General features: G+C 31.8%; 1 protein-coding gene across 1 annotated transcript; it reads right to left on the bottom strand.

The window, feature by feature from the left end:
* LOC118030542 (uncharacterized) lies at nucleotides 1–1,762 on the bottom strand. Its single transcript, XM_035034690.2, has 3 exons — nucleotides 1,597–1,762; nucleotides 1,159–1,451; nucleotides 1–767 (listed from the first exon to the last, which is right to left on the bottom strand). Exons 1-3 carry the CDS (start codon nucleotides 1,688–1,690, stop codon nucleotides 186–188), a joined length of 969 nt encoding a protein of 322 aa, XP_034890581.1. The 5' UTR covers nucleotides 1,691–1,762; the 3' UTR covers nucleotides 1–185.
* Nucleotides 1,763–25,437: the final 23,675 nt, after the last annotated feature.

Raw genomic sequence — 25,437 nt, 5'->3', positions numbered from 1 at the left:
TAGGAAAAGATTGCTATTATTTCATCAAACTTTGCTTCAAAGTTTCACTTCAATGTGTGGTCCAACCAAACCCACAGAATGCTAAACAAAAAACGAAAACAAAGCAAAGGAAGTATCCTCCAAATTGGTGTCGAGAAAGACATCCATCCAAGAACAAAAACCAACTGATAATGATCAAAAATCACTCATTCCTCGTCTGTATGGAAGCGTAGATGCTTCCCTTTTGGAGATGGCAGACCTTTCAAGCGTAAAACACCATCTGAATCCTTATCTCCACAGTCTACTTCCTCAACAATCTCATCATCACTGTTGTACACGAATCTTGTGTGCTTTCCTTCAAATTTAGCCATTGATTTCACTGTCACACTTATCTTGCTAATTCCTTCACAAAGCTCATCAAGCAACCCTCCGTCATCAGCCTGCTCCCCTTCTTCTTCTTCTTCTACCTCCTCATATTCATTATGGTAATAATAATACTCTTCTTCCTCTCCTTCAATTATTACTTCTTCCTCATCTTCATCATGAGCACTTGCATTGACCTGAATGGACCAAATTGAGGCATTGTCGTCTTCTGTCATTGATGACTTGTCTTTGCTTTCACTTATCATCACTCCGCAGCTATCTCCTTGGAAAGTAAGTTCAGAGGAGCATTCCAATGAATCAGAACCTTCAGATTTCTCTGAGAAATCCAGCATTAATGACCTCGTCAGAGTCTTTTGAGATTCAAGACAGTCTTGTTTCTCCACTTCAAAGATCTCACTTACGCCCTGCCATGTATCAACAACATGTTAAAATTAATATTTTCAATTGAGAAAATTAACAAAAACAGATCTAATAAGACCATACGAAAATTAAAACAATAGTTTGTCAAATTCTAGATTATCCAGAACAAAAAAGAACCCCATATACTGTTTGCAATTTGCTTATACTCAACAAGAACAAAAAATAACTCAATTTTTTTCAGTTCTTTTAACGAAAAGTCTGCCAGGATCATTGGCTGACAAATCTTCAATTGTTCTTCAATAAAAGGCAAACGAGTAACACAAGCCAAGGCAATGTCATCTCCAGAAAGATTTAAGGACTTGAGGCGTATTTGCGTGCAAGAAGTTCTATTGGAGAATCAATAAATCCTTGAAGATTCAGAAAAGGACGGCTCACCAATGAAAGTTTCGAGAGCTCTGCCTCTTCTTCAACTTTATGCAAGAGAGTTTTCACTTGACCCCTAAGCAATGCCTCTCCAGATCCGGGTGTATGGGGGATGTTCTTCTTGGCTCTACTGCTCTTTTGATTCCGTAATGTTGATGATGGAGTCTCTAAACTTTCCATTGCGAGCCCAACGATAGGCGAATCATTTGTTATATCGATAAGTGCAGACCTATCTCGTAGTTGTTGTTTCGCATTCCTTCTTGATTTTGTTTCACCCTTATCAGAAGAATCTTCAATCTTGGCCCCTGAAAATGCAATCAACAAAACGAGAAATCTTATGAAACAAATCAAGAAACTGCAGAATCCTAATCATTATCAATCCAAGATTTAATGCAAAACTCATTGTTTCTCAATTTGAGAAAAACAATAAGAAAGAATCGAATCACTCACTTGAAAGAGGAATATTGTTGGTGGTGGTGGTGTTGGAAAGAGCAGCAAGAGCTTGTGATCTTGTGACTCTTTTTGTTGAAGATGGGGTTTCCATTTGAATGTCACAAAGAATCTGAGAGAACAGAAGAGAATGGGAGAAAAAATGCAAAGCAAGAAGAAAAAAATAAGAAATAGATTTTTTTGACAAAGTAGATAGGGTTTATAAAGTGAGAGAATTTGACCGTTAGAGCCTAAACACGAGCGCACGGATTCACACGTTTGCAGGGAAACTAGCCGTTAAGGGTGGATTAATTTTGAATAGAGTTCCTTGGTTTTGGTTGGTTATTTGGGCGAAATAATGAACTTTCCAAAAGTAAAGAAACTTTCTTAAGTGATGAGAATACTTAGGGTAAAAAGTTAAAACAATCTGTGAAATTAAAGTTTGCGTGATTTTCTACCAAAAATGAGAAAGTACATGTTTTCGCAAACAAAATAAGTATAAATGTATCTCCTTGTTATTTTTTTTAATATTATTTTAATGAGCAAAGAAATTGTAATTTTAAAGTTAATTAATGTGTGGGAGTGTTGTGTATAACACAATAAGTGGCATCCATGCCATTGCAAATAATAAGGAATTATTTTTTATTAACCTATTTTTTAGACTTTGATTTGGGTTTATAACTCTCTATCATATAACAAAATATTTTTATCAATCCATTAGTTTCTCTCACCCATGAATAAAGAGTTTGAACAATTTCTTCAACTGGAACAGTTTTTGTGTAATTTTTAGATTTTAAACAAAAATTGTCAAGTTTAATTATAAATTATGAATAACAAAGTTTTACGGATAAAGATTTAATCCTTTAAAACAACTAATATTCAACTTAAATAGATTCTAAGAGGTTTAAGAAATAAATGCTTTACAATTTTTTAGTTTAAGTTTAAAATAGTATATGATTTGAATGTATGCTGGGATTGTGTTTCAATTTTCTATACGAGTTTGGATATATACTTATAAATTAAACTTGTATGAACTAATTTGATTAGTATCTTCTTATATTAATAAATTAAACATATGCTCAGTAGTCTAATAATTTTGGACAACATCTACTCCTGCAAAATAGTATTTTTTAAAATAAAATAAATTAAAATAAATCTTTTAAGATATTATAAGATTATAATAAAAACATCCAAAAAATTTAAAAATTTGTCAAATACCTCTGTTTAAAAATTTTCTTTTGTATCCAAAATACCTTTAATTGTGATTTACAAAAGATAATTAAATTATAAAATTAGAGAAAGAACTTAAAAGATGGACATGTTATTTTTTATTCCATGAAAATATTAAATTTACTATTTTATTTCGAGTAAATTTTGTTCTAAGTTTCTTTAATATTATTTCTCAAATTTAAAAAATGTAATTCAAATATTTCCTTTTCTAAATAATAACTAAGGTCATTCTTAGTATACAAGGGTTTTTTTTTTTAAATCAAACTTTCAAATGCTTTTATATAATTTAATGGTACTTTAAAAAAATTATTGTAATTTATCCTTTCAAATGTTAAATTAAAATTAAAAAAAAAAACTAAAAAAGGAGGCAACTTTATTATTAACCTCCTCATAGAACATTGGTTGCTGAAAAAATGCTTTTTTAAAAATTTTTATTTTTATTTTTTGTAATTTAATTTTTCAATATTGAGTTTATTAGGATTGAGCTTTATAATTAGTTTTGATTTTCTTTTTAAGGGGTTATCCCTTAATCTCATAACCTAAGTTTGAGATTTGACAAGTTAACCTGAATTTACTAAGGTTTTTTTTGTTTTTTTTTAATTGATTTGTTTTTCAATTTTATCATTTAATATTGGGTTGATTGAGAATTTAGACTTCATAATTTATTTTGATTTGTTTTATATAAGATTATCTTGATCTTATAACTCGTGTAATGAGTTTGGCAAGTTAACCTGAGTTGGTAGGTTATTTTTTTTGTCCTTTTTTAAATAATTTTTTTTTTCAATTTTATCCTTCAATATTAGGTTAATTATGATTTAGTTTTGAAGGAAGGAAGAATATAGAGAGAAAGATGTGTAGAATAAGAGATACAAAAAAATATATTTCCTTAGTATATTGTACTGTTACATTATGGTCTTATATATATTACAATCTCTTATTCAAAAAATCTTATAATTAAAGATACAATTAATGATAAGATAAACACTTAATTTCTAGAATATCTGTTGCAGATATGATTACGATTATCTTCAGTTTTGAGAATCTCTTGTGTAGGTATGGTCAAGGATCACGATCCCTGATCATGATCATTTCAGTATCAGGAATCCCTGATCATAATCGTAATCCTTAATTTTGTTTATCTTCAGTATTAGTATTATCTTCATTGTAGATATGATCAGAGATCACGATTATCTTCAGTATTAGTGATCCCTGATCATGATAGCAATCCTTGATCATGTTTATCTTCAGTATCAGTATTATCTTCAGTGGATTTGATAATATCTTCAACACGCCCCCGCAATCTGGATGGGAGGTCACGAACGTGGAGATTGAAGCACAAAAAAATGAATCGTGCAGTAGAGAGTGGTTTTGTCAGGAGATCAGCTAGCTGATCATGAGTAGATAAGAAATTGACGATTAATTTTTTCTGAGAAACCAGATCCTTGACGAAGTGAAAATCAATCTCGATGTGTTTTATGCGTACATGAAACACTGGATTGTAGGATAGATATGTGGCACCAATATTGTCACACCAAAAAGTGGGACTTTGTGATAGGGGCAGACCAAGTTCTGCAGCTAAATATTGTAACCATTGGAGTTCAACTGCAGTGTTCGCGAGAGCCTTGTATTCAGCCTCGGTATTGCTACGAGCTACTGTCGCCTGTTGTTTGCTACGCCAGGAAATTAAATTGGAGCCAAGAAAGACACAGTAAGCACCAACAGACAGTCGATCATTTGTGTCCCCTGCCCAATCTGCATCAGAGAACGCCTGAAATGTAAAGGAGCTGTTGCAAGACAACAGTAAGCAGTAGGAGATGGAGTGTTTGAGATAGCGCCGAATTCTTTTGACACATAACCAGTGGGACTGTTTCGATTGATGCATGAATTTGTTAACACGATGAACGATGAAAGGAATATCAGGCCGAGTGAATGAGAGATAATAAAGGCCGCCAACAATGCTTCTATACAGGGTAGGATCATCAAATGTTGTGGTATTAATTGCTGTCAATGTCATAGAGGTGGACATTGGAGTGGAACACGGCCTGGCACCATCCATTTTAGACTTTTTGAGCAGATCAACAATGTATCTGTGTTGAGTTAGGTAGAGACATATAGTATCACGTATTGCTTCAATGCCTAGGAAAAAACTAAGAGAACCAAGGTCAGTGATAGCAAATTCCTTATGCAGCCGCTGGTTAATATCTTTGACAACGACAACATTAGAACCAGTGATGATAATATCATCAACATAAATGAGGATGTAAATGATGCTAGTGGTGTCGGTGTGAACAAAGAGTGACAAGTCTTCCTTGCTGCCAACAAAACCGAACTGCATCAACATAGTAGCAAGACGTGAAAACCACTGGCGAGGCACCTATTTAAGGCCATATAAGGAGCGTTTGAGCTTACAGAGATGATCAGGAAACTGAGGATGTTTGAAGCCTGGAGGTTGATCCATGTAAACCTCTTCTGATAGATTGTCGTGAAGAAATGCATTTTGGACATCCAACTAACGAATTGTCCAATTGTTGCAGACTGCAATGGATAGAACCAGTTGGATAGTTGCAGGTTTTACAACCGGACTGTAGGTTTCATTGAAGTCCACCCCTAGCTACTGATGAAATCCTTTAGCAACCAGCCGAGCTTTATATCTTTCAATGGAGCCATCAGCTTTCCTTTTATTCTTGAAAATCCAGTGACAACCAATGACATTAACATGGTGAGATGGAGGGACCAGTTCTCAGGTTTGATTGGGAATAAGGCATCAAATTCAGAATTCATTGCAGATCGCCAGTGACAAGATTTGGAGGCTTCAGTAAATGAGGTAAGTTCTTTGTAGGGGAGAGAGGTAGAAGCCTGCAGTGCGCGGGGTAGTGATACAAGTTTTGTCCATTAGGTGTATTTTTTGGTTTGGAAATGTGATTTTTTGATCTTGTAACCATCGGGTGAGTATTTGAAAGAGCTGGTATTGTGTCTGTGGGATGTGGAAGTGGTTTGGAAGGAGAGGCAGGGGCTGTATTTGTTGGGAATGGAGGTGGCGGCTATGGATTTGGAGATGATACTGGCAGAGGATAGTCAATGTGTAGCGACGATGAAAGTTCACTGATACTTGCAGGTGTTAGTAACAAGGAAGAAATAGTATTTGAAAATGGAATGGTTATGGATGGTGTGTTTGGACAGATAGAAGGATGATGCTTAGGATGTTGATATGGAAAGTTATTTTCATAAAAAACGACATGACGAGATACATAAACTTTACCTGTTGCAAGATCAAGACATTTATATCCATGATGGTCCAAGCTATAACCAATAAAAATACAGTTTTTAGATTTAAAATCAATTTTGTGTCTGTTATATGGTCAAAGATAAGGCTAGCATGCACAACCAAAAACTTTAAGAAAATGATAGTCAGGAGTATGACGATAAACAATTTCGTATGGAGATTTTTGATTGAGAATAAGAGTAGGAAGCCGATTAATGATATAAATGGTAGTGAGAAAAGCATCTTCCCAAAATTGTTGTGGAAGTTTAGAATGTGAGAGTAAGGAAATACCGACCTCAACAATTTGTTTATGACGACGTTCAACTGCACCCATTTGTTGATGAGTGTATGGGCATGTTCTACGATGATGAATGCCAATTTGAGTTAAAAGTGTAGACATACGGCGATATTCGCCTCCCCAATCAGATTTAATGTTTTTTATGGTATGATTAAACTGTCGTTCAACTAAAGTTTTAAAGAGCATAAAAACTTTCTCAACATCAGATTTGAGTTTAAGAGCAAACAACCATATGAATTTAGTGCAATCGTCTAAAAAACATACATAGTATCGAGCACCACTATTTGACAAGATGGGTACTGGTCCTCAAACATCAGTATGCACAATGTCTAAAGGATTAATAGATTTATGATTGTTGGTTTTGAAAGACAATTGATTGTTTCTAGCTAGCTAACAATCCGAATAAATTGAAAGCTTTTTATTTGCAACAGGTAACGTAATTGCTAAAATAGATTTTTAAAGAACTGGAAAGGATGCATGACCAAGCCTGTTGTGCCATATTTGGTATGGAGCTTGTACAACAGTGAGTGCATGAGAGGGGAATATGTCTGACAGGTTGGAGAATGAATACATGCCATTTTTAAAGGTGTTGCGATGAAGGATTTTCCCCGAGTAGTCCTTAATGAGAAACAAACAATCATGAAATTCAAAGAATACAAGATTATTACTGCAAAATTATTGAATAGAAATAAGATTTTTTGAATTTCAGGAACAATGAGTAATTGTTTGAGCACAAATGGTGTTTTGAGAGAGTTAAAATAGAAGAACCAATGTGAGAGATTTGCAAACGTGCACCATTGCCAATAAGGACTTGATTTGAACCAATATAGTCTTCACTCTGTAGATTTAAGTTATCCATGTTATTGGTGAGATGGTGAGTAGCACCTGTATTAGGGTGCCAATCAATTGCAGAAATAAAACTTGTTGTAGCCATCAGACCTTGCAAGTTGCTGGATTTTGCAGCATTGTCACGGTAGGTAACATCAAACTTATGGTAGCATTTTTTTGCAGAATGGCCAGGTTTATCACAGACCTGACATATCATAGTGTCTCTATAAAAAGTGTTCCTGCCATTAGAACCACCAGAGAAAAGGACATCTTTGTAATTCCAGCCTCTACCTCTATATGTATTTCGCCCTCTATAGAAAGAAGAAGAGTATTGATGAGTGGCCATATGGACAGTAGGCAGGACAATGGGTGAATTATGGTGTTGCAGACGTGACTCTGTGGTGAGTAAGAGAGTATATACTTCCTCTAAGGTTACAAGATCTGTGCGGGTTGCGATGGTAGTAACAAAGGAGTCATAATCATGGCCAAGACCCGATAGTAGATAGGAGATGATTTCATCACAATGAAGAGCATGACCGGCGACAACAAGCTCATCTGTCATGCGTTTGATCTACATAAAGAAATCATGAGTGGATTGTGCACCTTTACGAGTGTTTACAAGTTCAGTGCAGAGTTGAATAACTCAAGCATATGATTGAGAAGAGAAGGATTTGGCTAGAGCACACCAGATTGCAGCAGAGGTGGTGTGAGAGACCACTTGGATAAGAACGTTTTTTGAAATTATAGAGAAGAGAATAGCAATTATGATGGCATCTTATCGCTGCCAATGTTCATAGAGAGGGTTGGAGATGACAGAAGAGGTTGCAGCCATGGAAACTTCTTTAAGTGGAATGGGAATGGTTCCCTCTAGATATCCAAAGATACCTTGTCCACAGAAGAAAGGAATTAATTGAGCTTTCCAGACATGATAGTTGTCTTTTGAGAGTTTTGTGACATTTATGGCTGGAGGAGAAACATGTAGGGGAATGCCATTAGCAGCGGCATCAGAGGTGTTTGGTACAGAGAAACCCATTTGTGTGACGTGAGTCAATGGCTCTAATACCATGAAGGAAGGAAGAATAAAGAGAGAAAGATGTGTAGAATAAGAGATATAGAAAAATATATTTCCTTAGTATATTGTACTGTTACATTATGGTCTTATATATATTACAATCTCTGATTCAAAAAATCCTATAATTAAGGATACAATTAATGATAAGATATACAATTAATTTCTAGAATATTTGTTGCAGATATGATTATGATTATCTTCAGTTTCGAAAATCTCTTGTGCAGGTATGGTCAAGGATCACAATCCCTAATCATGATCTTTTCAGTATCAAGAATCCCTGATCATAATCATAATCGTAATCTTTAATCATGTTTATCTTCAGTATCATTATTATCTTCATTGTAGATATTATCAGAGATCACGAGTATCTTCAGTATTAGTGATCCTTGATCATGATAGCAATCCTTGATCATGTTTAACTTCAGTTCAGTATTATCTTCGGTTGATTTGATAATATCTTCAGTATTATTTTGGCCAAATCCTAATGGATAATCATAAACTGGTTACGATATCATTTTTTATTTAAAACAAAAACATGAAAAAGATGCAATTTTTTTTTTTTTTTATGAAAAATATAATTGGAAAAATTTTAGGATTTAGCCGTATGCAATAAAATATATATATTTTTGAAAATGATTAAAATTTTTTTTTGAAATATTTCGGAGAAAACCAAATATTTTAATATCGGATTTGTATTTTATAGTGTAAATATACAACTCGATATTATGCAAAATGGATAGAAAAATATTTGAGAAATTAAATGATTTTTTTAAAAAAATAATTTTTGAATTTTTTTGGATTTTTTTTCAAAAACAAATAGGAGCCGGGCCAGACTCATCCACTTGGGCTAGGCCAAAACTGGCTCGGCCCAAAGGAAACTTAATTATTCAGCCGCTGCACGCAGAAATGAATTTTACATGCAGCGGCCTCAATGAAGAAGAAGGAGGCAACATAGGGAGGAGAAAGTCGCTTGGCTTGGGGGTTTTGGACGTGCTGAGAATATCTGGACGATGTCTTAAGAGGCTTCGGCTGAGGTGACGGTGGGCGAAGTCGGCTGTGAGAGGAAGAAGAAAAGGTTGTGGAGGAGAGAAAAAGGCTGGAAGGAGAAGAGAGAGAGCCGCGGTGGCAGCCTAGTGGTCGACTGGTGGTTGTGTTGGCTTCTTGTGGTGGAACTGGTGGTGGCTCTGGTTGGTGGCTGGAATGACGGGGAGAGAGAATGAGAGAAAAAGCTGCAGAAATGGGGCAAAGAGGCTAGTTTTTGGCCGACTTTGGACCCAATTTTCTCCTTCCTCAGACCATCAAATCCGCCTCTATTTATAGGCGATGGAAGAAGGCAATCTTGTCTATACAGGGAAAAACTTTCAGCCCTTGATTTGGTTTGGAAGGATCCCAACCGTTGGCTCAAAGTGTGCATCATGAGCTATTCAATTTGTAGAAAAAGGCTGTCCGAGTTGGCCTGTTTAAACCCACGCCAGCGTCATCTCGTTGCCATTTAGACTGACATATTTTGTTGGGGTTGTAAAGCAACTATAAGGGATCGTTTGCGTGCACTTTTTGTTAGATTTTATGGAGAAATGAAGCATTAAATGCTCCTGAAAAATAGCCGCCCGGGCAGCTTTCACGGGCAAAATTGGAGAAAACAATGAACAGTGCTAGACGACATGTCGTCAGGTTTTTTTTTTTTTTTCTTTAAACTCAAAACGGTGCTGTTTGAGGTTAAATTAGGGACTTAAACTGATTTTCAATTCAGTCCTCAAGCTTTCAATGTCTTTCAAGTGAACTCCTAATTTACCCTAAACTTCTGATTTAATGCAATTAAGCCCCTGATTAACATCATTTGGAACCCCGAAATTACGTGTCTTTTACAATATAGTCCTTGGTCTCGGAATTTACCAATTTAACCCCTAATTGACCATTAAACTTTCAATTTCTTCAATTTTTCTCCCCCAGTTTTTGTCAATTAAGCCCTTATAGTTTGACGTCTTTTGCATCTTGTTCTTGGCTGCGAATTTTGTCAATTTAACCTCTAATTGACTCTAAAACTTTAATTTTCTTGCAATTTGGCCCCTGATTTCAATCAATTAACTTGGTAAAAATTAAATTTGATCTCTTAAAATTTCAATCTTCTCAATTAAGCCCAGATTAAGCTCCCAAACTTAATTTTTTTCACCAATTAAGCCCCAAATAAAATTAATTAGACCCATTTGAAGAATAATTAAGTCCTTGCACTTAATTAAATCCTTCAATTGGATCCAAATTAATTCTTAAACATAATTAAAATTCAATTTAGCTCATGATTAAATCAAATTGGCCTATTAAAAAATTAATTATGTCATTGGACTTAATGTTTATGCAAATTCGTCCAATAATAATTTAATTTGACCTTGAATTTGCATTTTTTTTCTCCATTTTTGGGCATATTAGGGTACAATTAGGCCTTGAATTTTTTTTAAAAAAATTACAACTTGATTTCTCGGTCTGCTTTCTTCACGTTACTAGCTTTTATTTTATTTTTATTTTGAATAAATAAATTAATTTTTAGAAAATAACTCATAATTAGGTTATGACATGCCAGATCAAAGATGAGTGTTTGAATTGTTGCTTTGTGTTGTTAAGACAAAAAAGTATTGAAAATGAAGGAAAATTAAATAGTATTAATTACTTAAAAGATCATAGAAGCAAGTGGTAATATTAAACATTAAACTTCCCCGGAACAATTATTTCTCCCAGCTCCCATTCTATTAATGCCCCCCTCCCACTAAAAAACTAAATAAAAAAACCTTCAAGCACTTAAATTAAATATTCAAAATGTTTTGAATGATTTAAATTATGAAGAAAAAAAATATATTTTCCTAGCCAAAATCCTCATTTCTTATAAATTCATTTTTCTTGTTTTGATGAAACATGTCATATTATTATTATTACTACTATTATTATTAACAACATAATTTATTGAATAAAAACTTAAGATAATTAAAATAAATATTTTTAAAAATATTAATAATTTAAATTCATGAGAAAAAAAAAAATGTTTCTTTAGTCAAAATCCTTTCTTCTTATTCTCTGTTTTTTTTTTCCAACGAAAACATGTTTTTTTCTTAGCTAAAATGTGGTTGATTAAAATATATATCTCCTCTCTATTTTGTGACAACTTTCACTCTCCAGTCTCAATATCTAAGGACTCATTTATAAGAAAAATGAAGTTTTAAAACCAAAAATCTTAAGAGCCAAAAATAAAAAAAATAAAAAAACTCTAGGGACCAAATTAAACCTTTATAAAACTTTTAGGAACAAATTGAACTTTTTGTAATAAATAGGGATTAAAACATGAGGAAATAAAGTTTTAAGATCAAAACCTAAACACTTAAAACTACAGTGTCCAATAATAGAAAAATAAAAAACTTTTAAGGATCAAATTGAATTTTTTGAAAACTATAAAGAACAAATTGAATCTTTCACATCATAAAGAGATTGAAACATGAGAAATTTAAAAGTTTTATTATTGAAAAGTAAACAAACAAAAATATAAGGATAAAAGGTAAAATACTATAAAGCCCAAAGCATATTTTTTCTACAATGAACACTATAGGAAAAAAACTAAAATAAGATGCCATTTTTTAATAATGATTTTCATTATTCATTCATTTTTTATTTCCTCACCGGACACTAATCATTTAGTGTACACTTGCACTTCAAGTCCTTTTATTATGCAAGTTTTGCAATTTGATCTCTCAACTTCTTCTTTTTTTTATTAAACCCTTTGACTTATGTTTTCAAGGTTTTATGCACTTGGGTGTGTTTTGATCTATTTTGTCAAGGTTTTCTTATGTTTTGTTAGGATTTCCAACATTGATTGATGGCCAATTTTATAAAATTAGGTTATTGCTCCTTTAAATTTTAATTTTATCATATTCAATCCATTTTCTTTTAGGCTCTTATGTTTTGACCATTAACTTTATTTTTATCACATTTCACTTTTATGGTTAAGAAAGGAGAGATAAAATCATTGAAAATCTTTGTAGGTTGGATTCCAACCATAAAAAACTTTTGTTTTGGTGTTTATGGATTTCAAATTAAGATAGGAACTTAAAGGAGGTGCTTTTCCACCGTCAATGATACTAGAAAAAATGGATTGGACCTTGAAAATCTTTTTGAAATTTAATTTTGAGTTTTTAAACTAATTAAAATATGTTTTGTTATTTAAATAAGGTTTTTAGGTTCATACATTTTGGGGTGAAAAATGGTTGAAATCTGGGTTTTTGGATCCAAACACTTGGAGCTTTTTTTTTTTTTTATCACCATAAATAGGCCTGGTAACTAAAAATACTTGTAGGCAAGCAAAGCTTGGTCGCTAGTATAGATGAATTGTCCACAATCTATTACAAAAAACAAACAAAATCTAGCCAAGGCTACATGGCTTAGGCATGTAGGCCTAACTACAACCTAAGCATGTATTAGCCATCCTTTTTAGCCTAGGCGTGCTTGAGCTTGCTTCTCTGCTGACACGACCAAGATTGATTTTCTACCAAGTGCAGGAGTGTCGAAGTAATAAATAATCTGACAAGACCGGGGTCAAACCACAAAGAGGTTAATTATATAAATTATAGACAACAATAATACAACAACAACAACAACAACAACAATAACATTAACAATAATAATAATAATAATAATAATAATAATAATAATAAAGAAGTTGATGAGAACTTTGAGATGGAAGATTAATGTAAGGATTAAACAATAATAAAAACAAATGTCAAAGTTAGAGGATCCACTAATGGTATTTCAAACAAGTATAGTATAAACTATTATTACTCAACTGGAAACCACACATAAAGGAGGTTCCAATCGGATGATTTGTCATTAATGGCTCATTATAAATTGTTAACATGATTATATTAATTATCTTATTTAAGTAACACCAAACTTTTAAATATTGTCAGAAATTCATGATGCTAACTTATGTTAGCAACAAATCAAGTTCCTTTCATAACACATGTGTAGGTAATACAATATGGTTGGGCTATGAGAGTGTCAATAATTTATTGTATCAAGTGTTACACAACACAAATCTAGATTAACCATTTAACAAGCAAGGTATTAAGAATTAGTAAGATAAAATCCTTATCTTCTTGTCTAAATAAAACGTCATTGCTAGCTTCAGAACTGAAATCACCTGTACTCATGAAAGTTATAGGAAATTGTTTTATCTTTCCAGGAAAAAAAATTGAGGTCATTTGGACTTCTAGAACTCGAGATATAGGCTGAACAATGAACAATATCTAGGCTACAGAACAGATTCAGACTTCTCCGTTGTTGCTATAATTTGGACTTGAAAACGGTATTTTTAAATCTTGGACTCCACATGAAAGTTGTAGGCCCATGTCTTACCAAATCTGTCCAAACAATTGAGGTCATTTGGACATCTAGAACTCGAGATATGACCCAATTACCGAACAATGTTCCAGTTTGAACTGCACTAACATCTATTTTCTAAGTTTGACCCTCTTTTGTCCTTTCAATTTCAATATTTAAACTCATCAATTAATCCCTTTATTTATGTGATAGGCCCACATTTAAGATGAATGATTAGTACTTAAAAGTGCATGTTTATCAAGGTTTTATATCATCATTTTGCACTTGAAGTATCAATAACTCCTTAACTAAAGCATGTTTTATAATAACAAGTTTGATACTATAAGATACCTTAATTTATGGTAAATTCTCATCTTAAATGCAGGCCTATCACATAAATAAAAGGATTGATTGATGAGTTTAAGTATTGAAAGTGAAAGGACAAAGAGATGGCCAAACTTAGAAAAGAGATGCCGGTGCAGTCCAAACCGAAACATTGCTCAGTAATTGGATCATATCTGGAGTTCTAGATCTCGGATTTAGGTCCATTTTATATGGATGGAAAGGTAAGACAAAGGCCTACAACTTTTATGAGGAGCCCAAGATTTAAAAAGGTCGTTTTGAGGCACTTACCATGTATTGAGGCATCTTGGTTTCCAGATCAAGATCATGCTCTTGCTTTCTCTCGTTGTATTGCTTATGTTTTGCTTTCATTAATATCAAGTTTATGCACTTAATTTCCTTTCCTTTACTTAGTTAACTTCTTTCTCATTTATGTTCTTATCTTGTTCATTTATGTTTCTTTCTTTCATTATGTTTAGCTAAGTTAATTATGTCAAGGTGAAAAGGGTACACTAATGGTGTAAGAATAAGTATAATATAAACTTAACATGGACCTTAACGTTGGATACTAACATGTTTTATATTTGTTATATTGTTCACTTTTAATACTTTGCTTGTTAAATGGTTAATCTAGATTTATGTTGTATAACACTCGGTACAACAAATACTTGGTACTTTCATAGCCCATACTGTATGGTATAACCGACACCTGAGCTATGAAAGGAACTTGATTTGTTGTTAACATAAGTTATAATCATGAATGCCTGCCAACATTTACAAGTATTAACTTTATTCGAATAAGATAACTAATGTAATCATGTTAACAATTTATAATCTGATTGGAACCTCCTTTATGTGTGGTTTCCAGTTGAGTAATAAGAGTTTATACTATACTTGTTTGAAGTACCATTAGTGGATCCTCTAACCTTGACATTTATTTTTATCGTTGTTTAATCCTTACATTAATCTTTCAACTCAAAGTTCTCATTAATTTCTTCCTTCTCTTCTTTATTATTGTTGTTGTTGTTGTTGTTGTTGTTGTTGTCTTGTTATTTATAATTTATACAATTAACCTCTATGTGGTTCAACCCCGGCCTTGCCGGGTTATTTATTACTTTGACACTCCTGCACTTGGGAGAAGACATCAAGCTTCTGGTCGTGTCAATGAACATTTACCATAAATTAAAGATATCTTATATTATTAGGTATGTTATTATAAAACATGCTTTAGTTAAGGAGTTATTGATATTTCAAGTGTAAAATGATGATATAAAACCTTGATAAAAATACACTTTTAAGTACTAATCATCTACTCCTTCATCTTTTTTTGAAAAAGAAAATATATCTTAAAATAAAATACTATTTAGATAATTAATTACAATGATTTTAAAAAATAATTCTATGTTTTTTTTTTAATGAAACTTAAGGTTTTTAATATAATGGTTTTTAGTTCTAATATTTACTTTTTATGATCATATAGGAAAGTACCAATGTGCACAAATTTTAAAACAAAGATATTTACTTTTTATGATTATATAGGAAATGTACTAATGCTACACCTTATCCTAATAAAAGATAATGAATGAACATATATTAGGTATAACATGAACTATATAAAGATATTTAAGTAATGAAAAGAAGATTCATCACCCTAGGTGAATTAGAAAAAATATTTTATATGTTCTTAAATAGTATTGATTGTAAATTCTTATGTTAAGGTGGAATGAGATTTGAAAATAGTTTCAAATCTTATTTAAAGAATAAATAAGTATGGAGTTGAGAACAAACGTAATTTGATATAATAGATACTTCATGATATAATATCTCAATCGAAACATTATCAATGAATTCATAATAATTACACTAAGAAACTAGTTATTAAAATGTTAAGTCAAACCACTTATGATTTTCCTAATATTTAGATGATCATGATGGATTGCTTAATATTATACTTGATCTTCAAATATAAATCAATCAATTATTGAATTGATAATAAATTAAAATTTTATTCCTATTTTATTTAGGATTATGATTTATATTTGGGCAACCGTATTAGGGAACCTAATGGTTTATACTCTTAAAAACCATTAGTCAAAAATTAAAATGAGATGATCAATCAAGTGTAATTCAAAAACATATAATTAAAATGAGATGGTTCATACAGAAACACATGAAAAACATAAAAGAAAAGAGTTAACACTCATAGACATAACAATTCCTCTCTTTTAAAAAGGGTTGAGGAGTTTTCTCATTGGTGGTTCGTATCAATTACCGTTCGAGGCCAAACATTTGGAAGACATATGATTTGCAACAACCTAGTATTGAAGTAGTTATTCAAAGCCAAAAAAAACATTTGATCTTCAAGTAATCTTTATATAAGCCCTAAACAACCCTAAATGTATCTAACATGATCTTTATGACTCCAAATTTTTTAAAAAATTTATAGTTTTCATTACGTGTATGTGTTTCGGGAAACCTAACACAAATATCTATCATACAGTCACATTGTTTGTCTTCTTCTTCACCTATATACTCCATAATTAAAAACCATGGTAATGTTAAAGAAAAGAAAAGACAGTAAAGAGAAGTTATAGGGTTTTTAAGAGAAAAGAAATATGAGTATTTCTTATTAGGAATTAATGTAGCAAATCAGATGGTCTCTTCTTTGATTTGCTTTTGCTCATTTCTTATGATTTGAATTCTATTCGAAATTCAAATCAATATTTTCAAAAAGGTTCCAAATACAAAAGTTAATTTAACTCATGGAATTGAATTCAATTCCAAAGATTCCAAATAGCTTGTTAATGAGAATCAAATATATATTTTATCATTTTTATCATTGTAATTTTTTATATTATTTTCTCCAATTAATTAGTCTTTGGTTCTTTTATATAGTTGTCTGAAACTAATTTAAATGTTATTAAATTTTTTTGAGCTTTATAATTGCTTTACAAATCATGCTAAGTTTTAATTTGAATAACAATGCCTTTCATAAAAACAGTGTGTCCTCTCCAAAATTAAAAAGAAATTAATGAATAAGGAAAATGAGGCTTTGACCATAAAGAGCTACGATTTTTCTTATTTAATTTAAATCATTTAATTTCGATAGATATTTATTTTAATTGCTAAAAACTTTTTATAAATAAAAAGTCATTGTTTAGTCAAAATAAAAATAAATAAAATAAATAAGAAATAGGATTTTGACAAAGAAAGTACATTTTTTTTCCTCATTGGAGTTTTTATGGATATTTATTTTGACCAAAATACATATTGATAAGATCATTGGAATTCTTTAAAGTATAAGTTCTCATTATCACAAAATTAAATAAAAATATGTTTCAAAAATAAAATTGCTATAGCACTCCAGCATATGGCTAGTAAAAAAAAACTAGATAAAAAAAGTGGATGTGTTGTTAAACTTCATAATATGAATAACTAGGGAAAAAAACCATGATCACCATTCCTAATTTTATCAATTACTAAATAAATAATTAATCATTTATTATTCAAGGTAGTGTTTGACTACTGTCTTAGTATAGAAGACACATAGGTAAAAAAAAATAAACATGTTTGATTATAGAGGCAAAGTCGGAGATATAAAAATATGTGTCTCTTTGATAGTTTTAGATTGAATTTTTATATTTTCAAAAACAAGAGGTACAAAGGGATCAGGTATCCAAAGACAATATATATTATTTTTTATTCTTAAATTATCATTGTAAGGAACTATTAATTCTAAAATTATCCAACTCTTTTTTAAGTAAATAACCTTAGTTGTTTTGAGTTAGAAAAAAACAACCATCTTTTTCTCTTCTCAATCAATGATTAGTTTTCTTACTATTACTATTACTATTACTATTACTATTATTTTAATAAACTTCTTAAATCTTTCTCTAATCATCAATTTTTTTACAAGAAATTACCTATTGCACTTGAAGGATGTCCAACAATATACAAACTGGGAAGCAAAATCCTAGATGAGGAATAACAAAATTTAGTTGGACCTGAAAGTAGTATTTTATTTGAAATATAACAATAAGGTATTCATTTTCTTTTTACCTCGTTTATCTCAAAAAGATCAATATCCTCAAGTTCTAGACAAGTAGCCTTTTGTTGCGATATCACGGCCACACAAATTAATTACCTAACTTAAAACACAACACATAAGATAGTATAGAGTAAGCAAGTGGTCGATCCCACAAGGAAGGTCTAGTTCATATTTTTATGCTATATGATATGCAATTTAGGGGGATTTGGAGGTCATCTAAGCTAAAGCAAAAGTAAACAAAAAACTATCAAGCGAAATTAAATAAAATCAAAAAATTACCAAGAAAAGAAACTTTAGTTTCCAGTAAACATCCGCCTATGAAAATTAGAACTGATCACTGAAATGATACATCAAATTTATAGTATGAATATTTATCATTTTCTTAACATTAGTTAATTAACGAATTCGCCGTATAACTAACCCTAACCTTCAAATAAACACAGTGTTCGCACAAATTATTGAATTGAATGGAAGCCTTAAGAACTGAATAAATTGATTAATAATGACAGCTTAGGTGTCCACAGTCTATGCATGATTTGTTTGAATGTTCTCCCTATAGTTAATAACATAGATCCACCATAATTATTAACTTCGGTTGCTTCACAAGTTCATATACCACAACTCTAATTTTGATATCAAACTTAACAATAGATTGTATACAATTATAACTTTGAGTCTGCTCTAGCAATTAAAATAAACAATCATAGAAAAAATAATATAGAAGAACAAACATATTCATCATATAAACTAAAAAGAAAAGGTAAAGTAAATCTCACAGTTCTTGAAATCCAAAGGTTTCCGTGTCTTTTTTCAAGAAAAAGAGTTTAGCCTTAGATATCTAGTGAACAATTAATCAAAAAGAAGGAAGAAAACATGATTTCGGGTTTTTCAGAGAAAAGGGTGTTTTTTCTCTCTTGGCTGGTTGTTCCCTCTTTTCCTTTCTCTCTTTCTTTTTATATCCTAGAAAACCCTAATCCTTTTTCTAAAAAATAGTCCTTTCCTAAGTAGACAATTTACATTTAAGCTTTTCAATAACTATTTTTCTAAAAAAAAGAAATAGCCTTGCATAAAATCTTCAAGCTTTGACTTTTGACTTAGAGGAGTTAAATTGCCCAAATAAAGACTTGGATGACGGTTTGGATTCTTCGAGGAGTCCTTTGGACTTGTTTCTTCACAAAACCTGTTTGTTGGAAGATTTCATGTGTCATCTTAGAGAACTCATATCTCTTTCATATGAGCTCTTTTTCTACTAAATTTGGTAGGTTGATAGGTCTTCAAGTCTAGAATCCAACAAAATTGAGTTTGCATTAAATGGATTTCTGTAGCTCAAGATTTTTAAGTTAAAATGGTTGAAGGTCAACAATGGCAGAATACAAGATTTGACTTTGAAGACTACAATCTCCATACTCTTTTTCTTTTTATTTTTCTTTCCATATATATATATATATAGAAAGGTATGCATGTTAACTTTCTAATGCCACTAGAATCACTTTGTTTTGACTTCTAGAGCTTAAGCTCTGCATAAAACATCGATTGGAGGTCAAACTGTCAATTATCTCCAATTTACTTTTTTTGAATCTTTCATCCAAAAGTGCCTTTAAAACATAAAACAAATAATATCAAGGCATTTTATGTATAAAACATAGGCAAAACACTAGGTAAATATGGTTAAAACTATCAAATAATATAATTGCATCAAATATCCTCACACTTAGCTCTTACTTGTCCTCGAGAAAGGATAGATAAATAACTATGACCAATCTTTTAATCTCCCATCAACGTCTAAGAATATATGCATTATAAACAAGAATGCAATCAAGAAGAATATATAGTATAAATTTTGTTGAATTCATTTACATGCAAATTTTAAAACTCAATTAATCATTGGGATTTAAATGAAATCTATGTCATGCTAAAGTGATAGGTCCTCTCATTGATATACACTCTAACAATCACGTGTTTAGGGCTTATGTATTTAAATCTCTCAAATTCAATCAATGAATATATTCTACCATAAGCTTGCTCTTGAATCTCATCTCCATTACTAAAATATTATAAGCAATGCATGAATCAAAGGTCTTAATTTTTTATTGTAATGGGGCTAAGGTTAAGGTGAGGTAAAAGAAAGTAAAAGAAAAGGCTAAAACCAAAGGAAGTAGAGCATTCTAAAAAATTGATCTTTCAAACAAGATATTCACAAATTTTTCATCTTTAAGCACCAATACTTAACTTCTTTTGATTTCAAGCTCCATCAACATAGAATCTTAAGAACAAAAATGAACACTTTTCTTTTCTATTCTTTTCTTTTCTTTTTCTTTTCTTTTTCATTTTTTTTTCTTTCACCTTTGGCAACTTTGCCTATTTTTTCATCATGCATTACTATTTTTTTTCTTTTTACTTAATTTCCACAAATGATCCATGAGATATTAACAACTATATGCTCTAATAATCCTTGGCCAGGGAAAAAGGAAAACATATAAAAAGTTAAGGTTTACACACGAGAAAAGCAAAGAAAAGATAAGCAAGCTCAAAATGGGCTCACTAAGGATAACATGCTTTAGGTTGGCTTGTTGGCTCAAATGGTCAAAATTCCTAATGCCTTTATAATCTTCATGTACACATGTAATGTGAATGTAATCTCAACAAGATATGAAGCAAGTTCTAGAGATACATATCATTGAAAAAATGCATAATCAAATAATATAATGTTGAAGGCTCAAAAGCTTGCATTGGTATGACGCTATAAAATCAATATGACATATTTTCAAAGTCAATCCCTAAACCAATTAAACGTCAAAACTTGCATGCATACTCGTTCATTCAATTTATATCTTCATATATCTCAATTAACTCTCATACATAATACTCATATTCTCATAAACCAATGGGAGTTCAAAACGATCAAATATATATATATAAAATATATATTATAAACTAGCGGATTGCAACAACTAGGCTTACACTCATAAGAGCAAGATCTACACTAATTATTCTCAACATTTAATTGTTATACATGAAAACTGACAGAATAAATGGCAAGTAACATCTAAACATTGTTTTTCTCAATCAAAATATGCATTTGTAGATGGCTAATCTTCCTAAACTACATAACAAACATGTTGTTATTGAAGTTATTGGCCTTGAATGAGGTTGTATACCTTAAACTCAAGAAGCTCTAACACTTATTTAAGCATTTAAATTTTTAAAATCTACCTCTCTAAATTATCATTGTATTTTCTATATATATATATATATATATATATATATATATATATATATATATATTTACGTAATCATTGAAATGTCCTCAAATATAACAAAAGGGACCTTTTTTTGGACCCAACCACCAAACACTTTCACTTACCAGGTGTCAAGTATTGGCTACTAGTCACCTTTTCCAGGAAGAATGAATCAAATTGCTAAAATCAAGAAATTAACCAATTATCCAACACATAAGTATTGTTTCTAAGTTACTTGGATTTTTCAGGATCTCATTAATAGTGCTGTCTGTGGGAAAATTGGTCAAAGTGCCATTAACTATTTTTCAGAGCTGATTTTTAACATCCCTAATCACTATCAATGAGAGACGGTCACAACACGTCTGAAATGGAATGTCCGATAAACATCTCTATAACTATTGGCATGATTACTTTATTAGAACATCATTAACTCTTCAATTAGGACTAACTTCTCACTATAAAATGATAGTTACTCGAGGGGATAGTCAAGCACAATGAGCTTGGCACAAAAACTTTGAACCAATCTATATCCTAGTTTTCAACAACCTTTGTGTTAGACTTTCTTCAACAGTAATATACCAACCAAGAGAAACTCTAAAAGCTATAACATCACTAAATTACAAGAATGATGCACATTTTTATGATCTTATTCATTAATATTAATGAAGTTCCTTTAGCAAGATAAACTACTTTAATCATAAAGAATGTTTCAAATCAACTTAAAAGGCATTATCTACTATGTATACAAGATGTGCATTGTTCGTGAGAGAATCAAAAGGCTATGCAGCATGAATTATTACTCTAAATCAACATGATTTCCTTCATTTATCTGAGGACTTGGTGGTATAAGAAAATTTAGGCTACACATTTTGGCTGACCTTATAAATGTCGTTTGGCACTTTAAAAGTTTGAAAGCATCCAACAAGGCTAAATGGAGTGTTGGTTCAAATCGTACAACATGTGAAGTCTATTTGGCAACCATTCAGAAGATATCTACTAAAGAATCTAGTATATAAATGACATCAAATTAATTATACCTCAAAGGGCAATAAAATGTACCATGGTCAATGACTAAGAATGTAAGTTTCTTATATATGAATTAAATTATTCAAAGTAATGATATTTTTTTTAGGTGATATTTAGAGCAACATCCTCGAAACTTTCCAAGGATGGGATGAACTCAGTTTTCCTAGTGCAATTGCATGATTTACCTTAGAAGGGATCAAATTTTCCTTATTGTGATTGTGTAATTAACCTTATAAGGGATTAACATAATCTTCCTCGTGTAATTGCACATTTCTCCAATGATGGGATTAACATGACATCTCTTTAGGGCAACCTTCCAAGGCTTGGATAAACTTAGTCTTCCTAGTGTGATTGCACAATTTATCTTAAAAGGGACCAAAGTCTTCCTATGTGATTGCATAATTTACTTGGAAGGGATTGACATGGTCTCCCTAGTATGATTGTATATTTATTCAAGGATATGATTGACATAGCATATTTCCAAGGCATCAGCCCCACAATCTTTCAAGGATGGAATTGACCCATTCTCTCTAATACAATTATGTAATTTACCTTGAAATTGATCAAAGTCTCCATAGTGAAATTGCACAATTTACCTTGAAATGGATTGATATGGTTTCCCTAGTATGATTGCATATTTCTCCAAGGATGAGATAGACTACTTCAACAACGATACTTTGCCATTATAAGGATAATAGCCCTAAACTCCTAAGTAGATCAAACTTGAAACCTCTCAATATAATAACACCAATCTCCACCTATTGCCTAGAGACTTTTTAATAATCCACTACATATTTATCTAGACTGATAAGAATATACTTGAAACCATGATTTTCTCTCAGTTCCAAACAAGGGGCAGATCCCTTCTAAATTTTGTTTAAGGTTAGACAAAGTTTAATTTTGATAAATATTTGTCTAAGTATTGGTGTTGGACCTATACAAATTTTCAACAATTTTTTCCTAAAGGTTTTTAGACCCTATATGAAATTTTTACAATGGGCATTGAACCCATACTGATTGTTTAGGGAATCCCCTTAAATTTATTATAAGTATGGGTGTTACACATTATAAAATTTCAAAAAATTTTCTATCGGTCTTGATCTTCATGTGAAATTTTTATTATGAATGTTAAACCCATACATACAAGTCAACACAAAAATGAAAATAATCAAATGTTATAAAATAAAATAAAATACATATATAAACCTCATATAATTGAGGCTATGTATACGAGTAAAGGGAGAAGAGGGAAAAGGCTAAGACATCTAGTCTAGGCTCCCCAGCTAGATATTCTTCATGTTGAGTAGCAGCAGCCCTGATAGGGAACACGTCTACAAAATTAGGCACTAGAACTAGATGAAAGGTAGTATTGAAGTCCACTTGCATTCACTTTAATTTATTGAAGAAATACAGGTTGGATATGGCAAGAAATATGTTGTCCCATCCATCTCGATCAAAAACTCTAGGCTGCAGACCCCCCAAAAATATCCTCAAGCTCTCCATTTGAGTTCCTTAAAGACTCCAGCTGAGCTCAAAAACTCTAGGCTTCTTCCCTAACAATAAGAAGCTCAGCCCTTAAACCATATTAGGTGTTTTTGGCCTCAAGAATCTCCTATTTCAAGGTATCTACTTGGTTATAAGCGGCCTAAAATAGTCTATCATTGGAGCTTAACTGAAAAACAACGCCTTGTATTTTTTTTCCTTTAGCAATGAATAAACCACATAAGAATCCCTATTTTAGTCTCTATAGTAGTCTTCTCCTTTTTTAGCCACTTGAAGACAACCTAATTAGCCCCATTTTGATAATGACCTCCCTTATATGGCTCCTCTCGGTAATCTAATGCCTCTTGAAATGGGCACACATCATGAAAGTTAGCTAAAAATAAGTGTTAAGAACAATGGTCATAAAAACAAACTACCAGGAAAAATGAGAAAAGTTCTTTAAATTGAAGGTCATTTGTCTAATTAAGGTCAAATGGCAGTAATAGCTCTCATCAAACATTATTGAGATGTTTGATGAATAGTAAGGATACTCTCCAATAGTCTCACTAACTCAAGACCAGTCTCCCTGAAGCCTAAACTCCCACCAACAATAGCCTTCATGAGTTGCCTCTTCTTTTTAGGTAGGGTGAGGAAGTTGAATGGAGCCTAACCAAAATCAAGGTTGACGAAAGCATCGTTGAACTCAACTTCCTAAAAAATAGCCCAAATAAAGGCCTTAACTACTGCAGCCTTTATCAATAAACCTAGATGTTGAAGTAGAGGAAAGGCCACCATAAGAGCCTTTTACAATTAAGGCTGAAACATCAGTTTTCATAAGGGTTGAGACCTTTGTCCTATTAAAGTCGGTAACAACACCTATAATCACTTTAGGGGGAGTCAAATATGTTTGATCTCTGGTTGGGGGAGCATGACTACCCTTTTTTTGTGGGAGTCTTGACTCCCCCTGCTATTTTCTTAAGAATAGAGCCCTTAGGCACAAAAAGTTCATCAATGATGATGGGGTAATCCTCTATCACTTTTTTAGCCCTACCTCTACTCACAATAAGAGACAAAGGTGGAGGAACCATCTAGTAATGGGAATAACCCCAGATTTGTTACATTCTATCTTTAGGACTTACTAACCCACTGTACCTTATTATCAGCCATCTCCCCCTTCATTTCTTGACTTACGCAGGCTTCCCATATAGAGTTCCTTTCATAACTCCAGTGGTTCTATTAGAAAATGTGAAAAACCAATGCATGTCATTGCCACCATCAGTGTCAGCAATCAAATGGTAATAATTTTCAAAGACATTAACTATAGGCTCAATTCTAATGAGCCTAGAAAACTTATCATAAAGGGATAAAGTTATCTACCCATTAAAGTGCAAATGGTATGGACTCAATTGGTAATACCTAAACACTTCCCTCACAACTATTTAGAGAAGGACTCAATTGGTAATACCTAAACACTTCCCTCACAACTATTTAGAGAAGGAAGTGATACCACAATACATACATGTAAAAGAGGGCTGTAATCTTAAATTGAACTTGGTTAGAGTCCAAGGTCTATCGGCTAATATGCTCAGCATAATTTGACATTTAAGTTGTGTATTCTCTTAATTGTAAAAAAGTACAAACTCTATGTCCTTTTATACCTAAGGTGCTAGGAGCATCATC

This window comes from Populus alba, chromosome 7 (assembly GCF_005239225.2).
Source record: "Populus alba chromosome 7, ASM523922v2, whole genome shotgun sequence".
Taxonomy (NCBI): domain Eukaryota; kingdom Viridiplantae; phylum Streptophyta; class Magnoliopsida; order Malpighiales; family Salicaceae; genus Populus; species Populus alba.
This window is presented reverse-complemented; position numbering and strand designations above follow the sequence as displayed.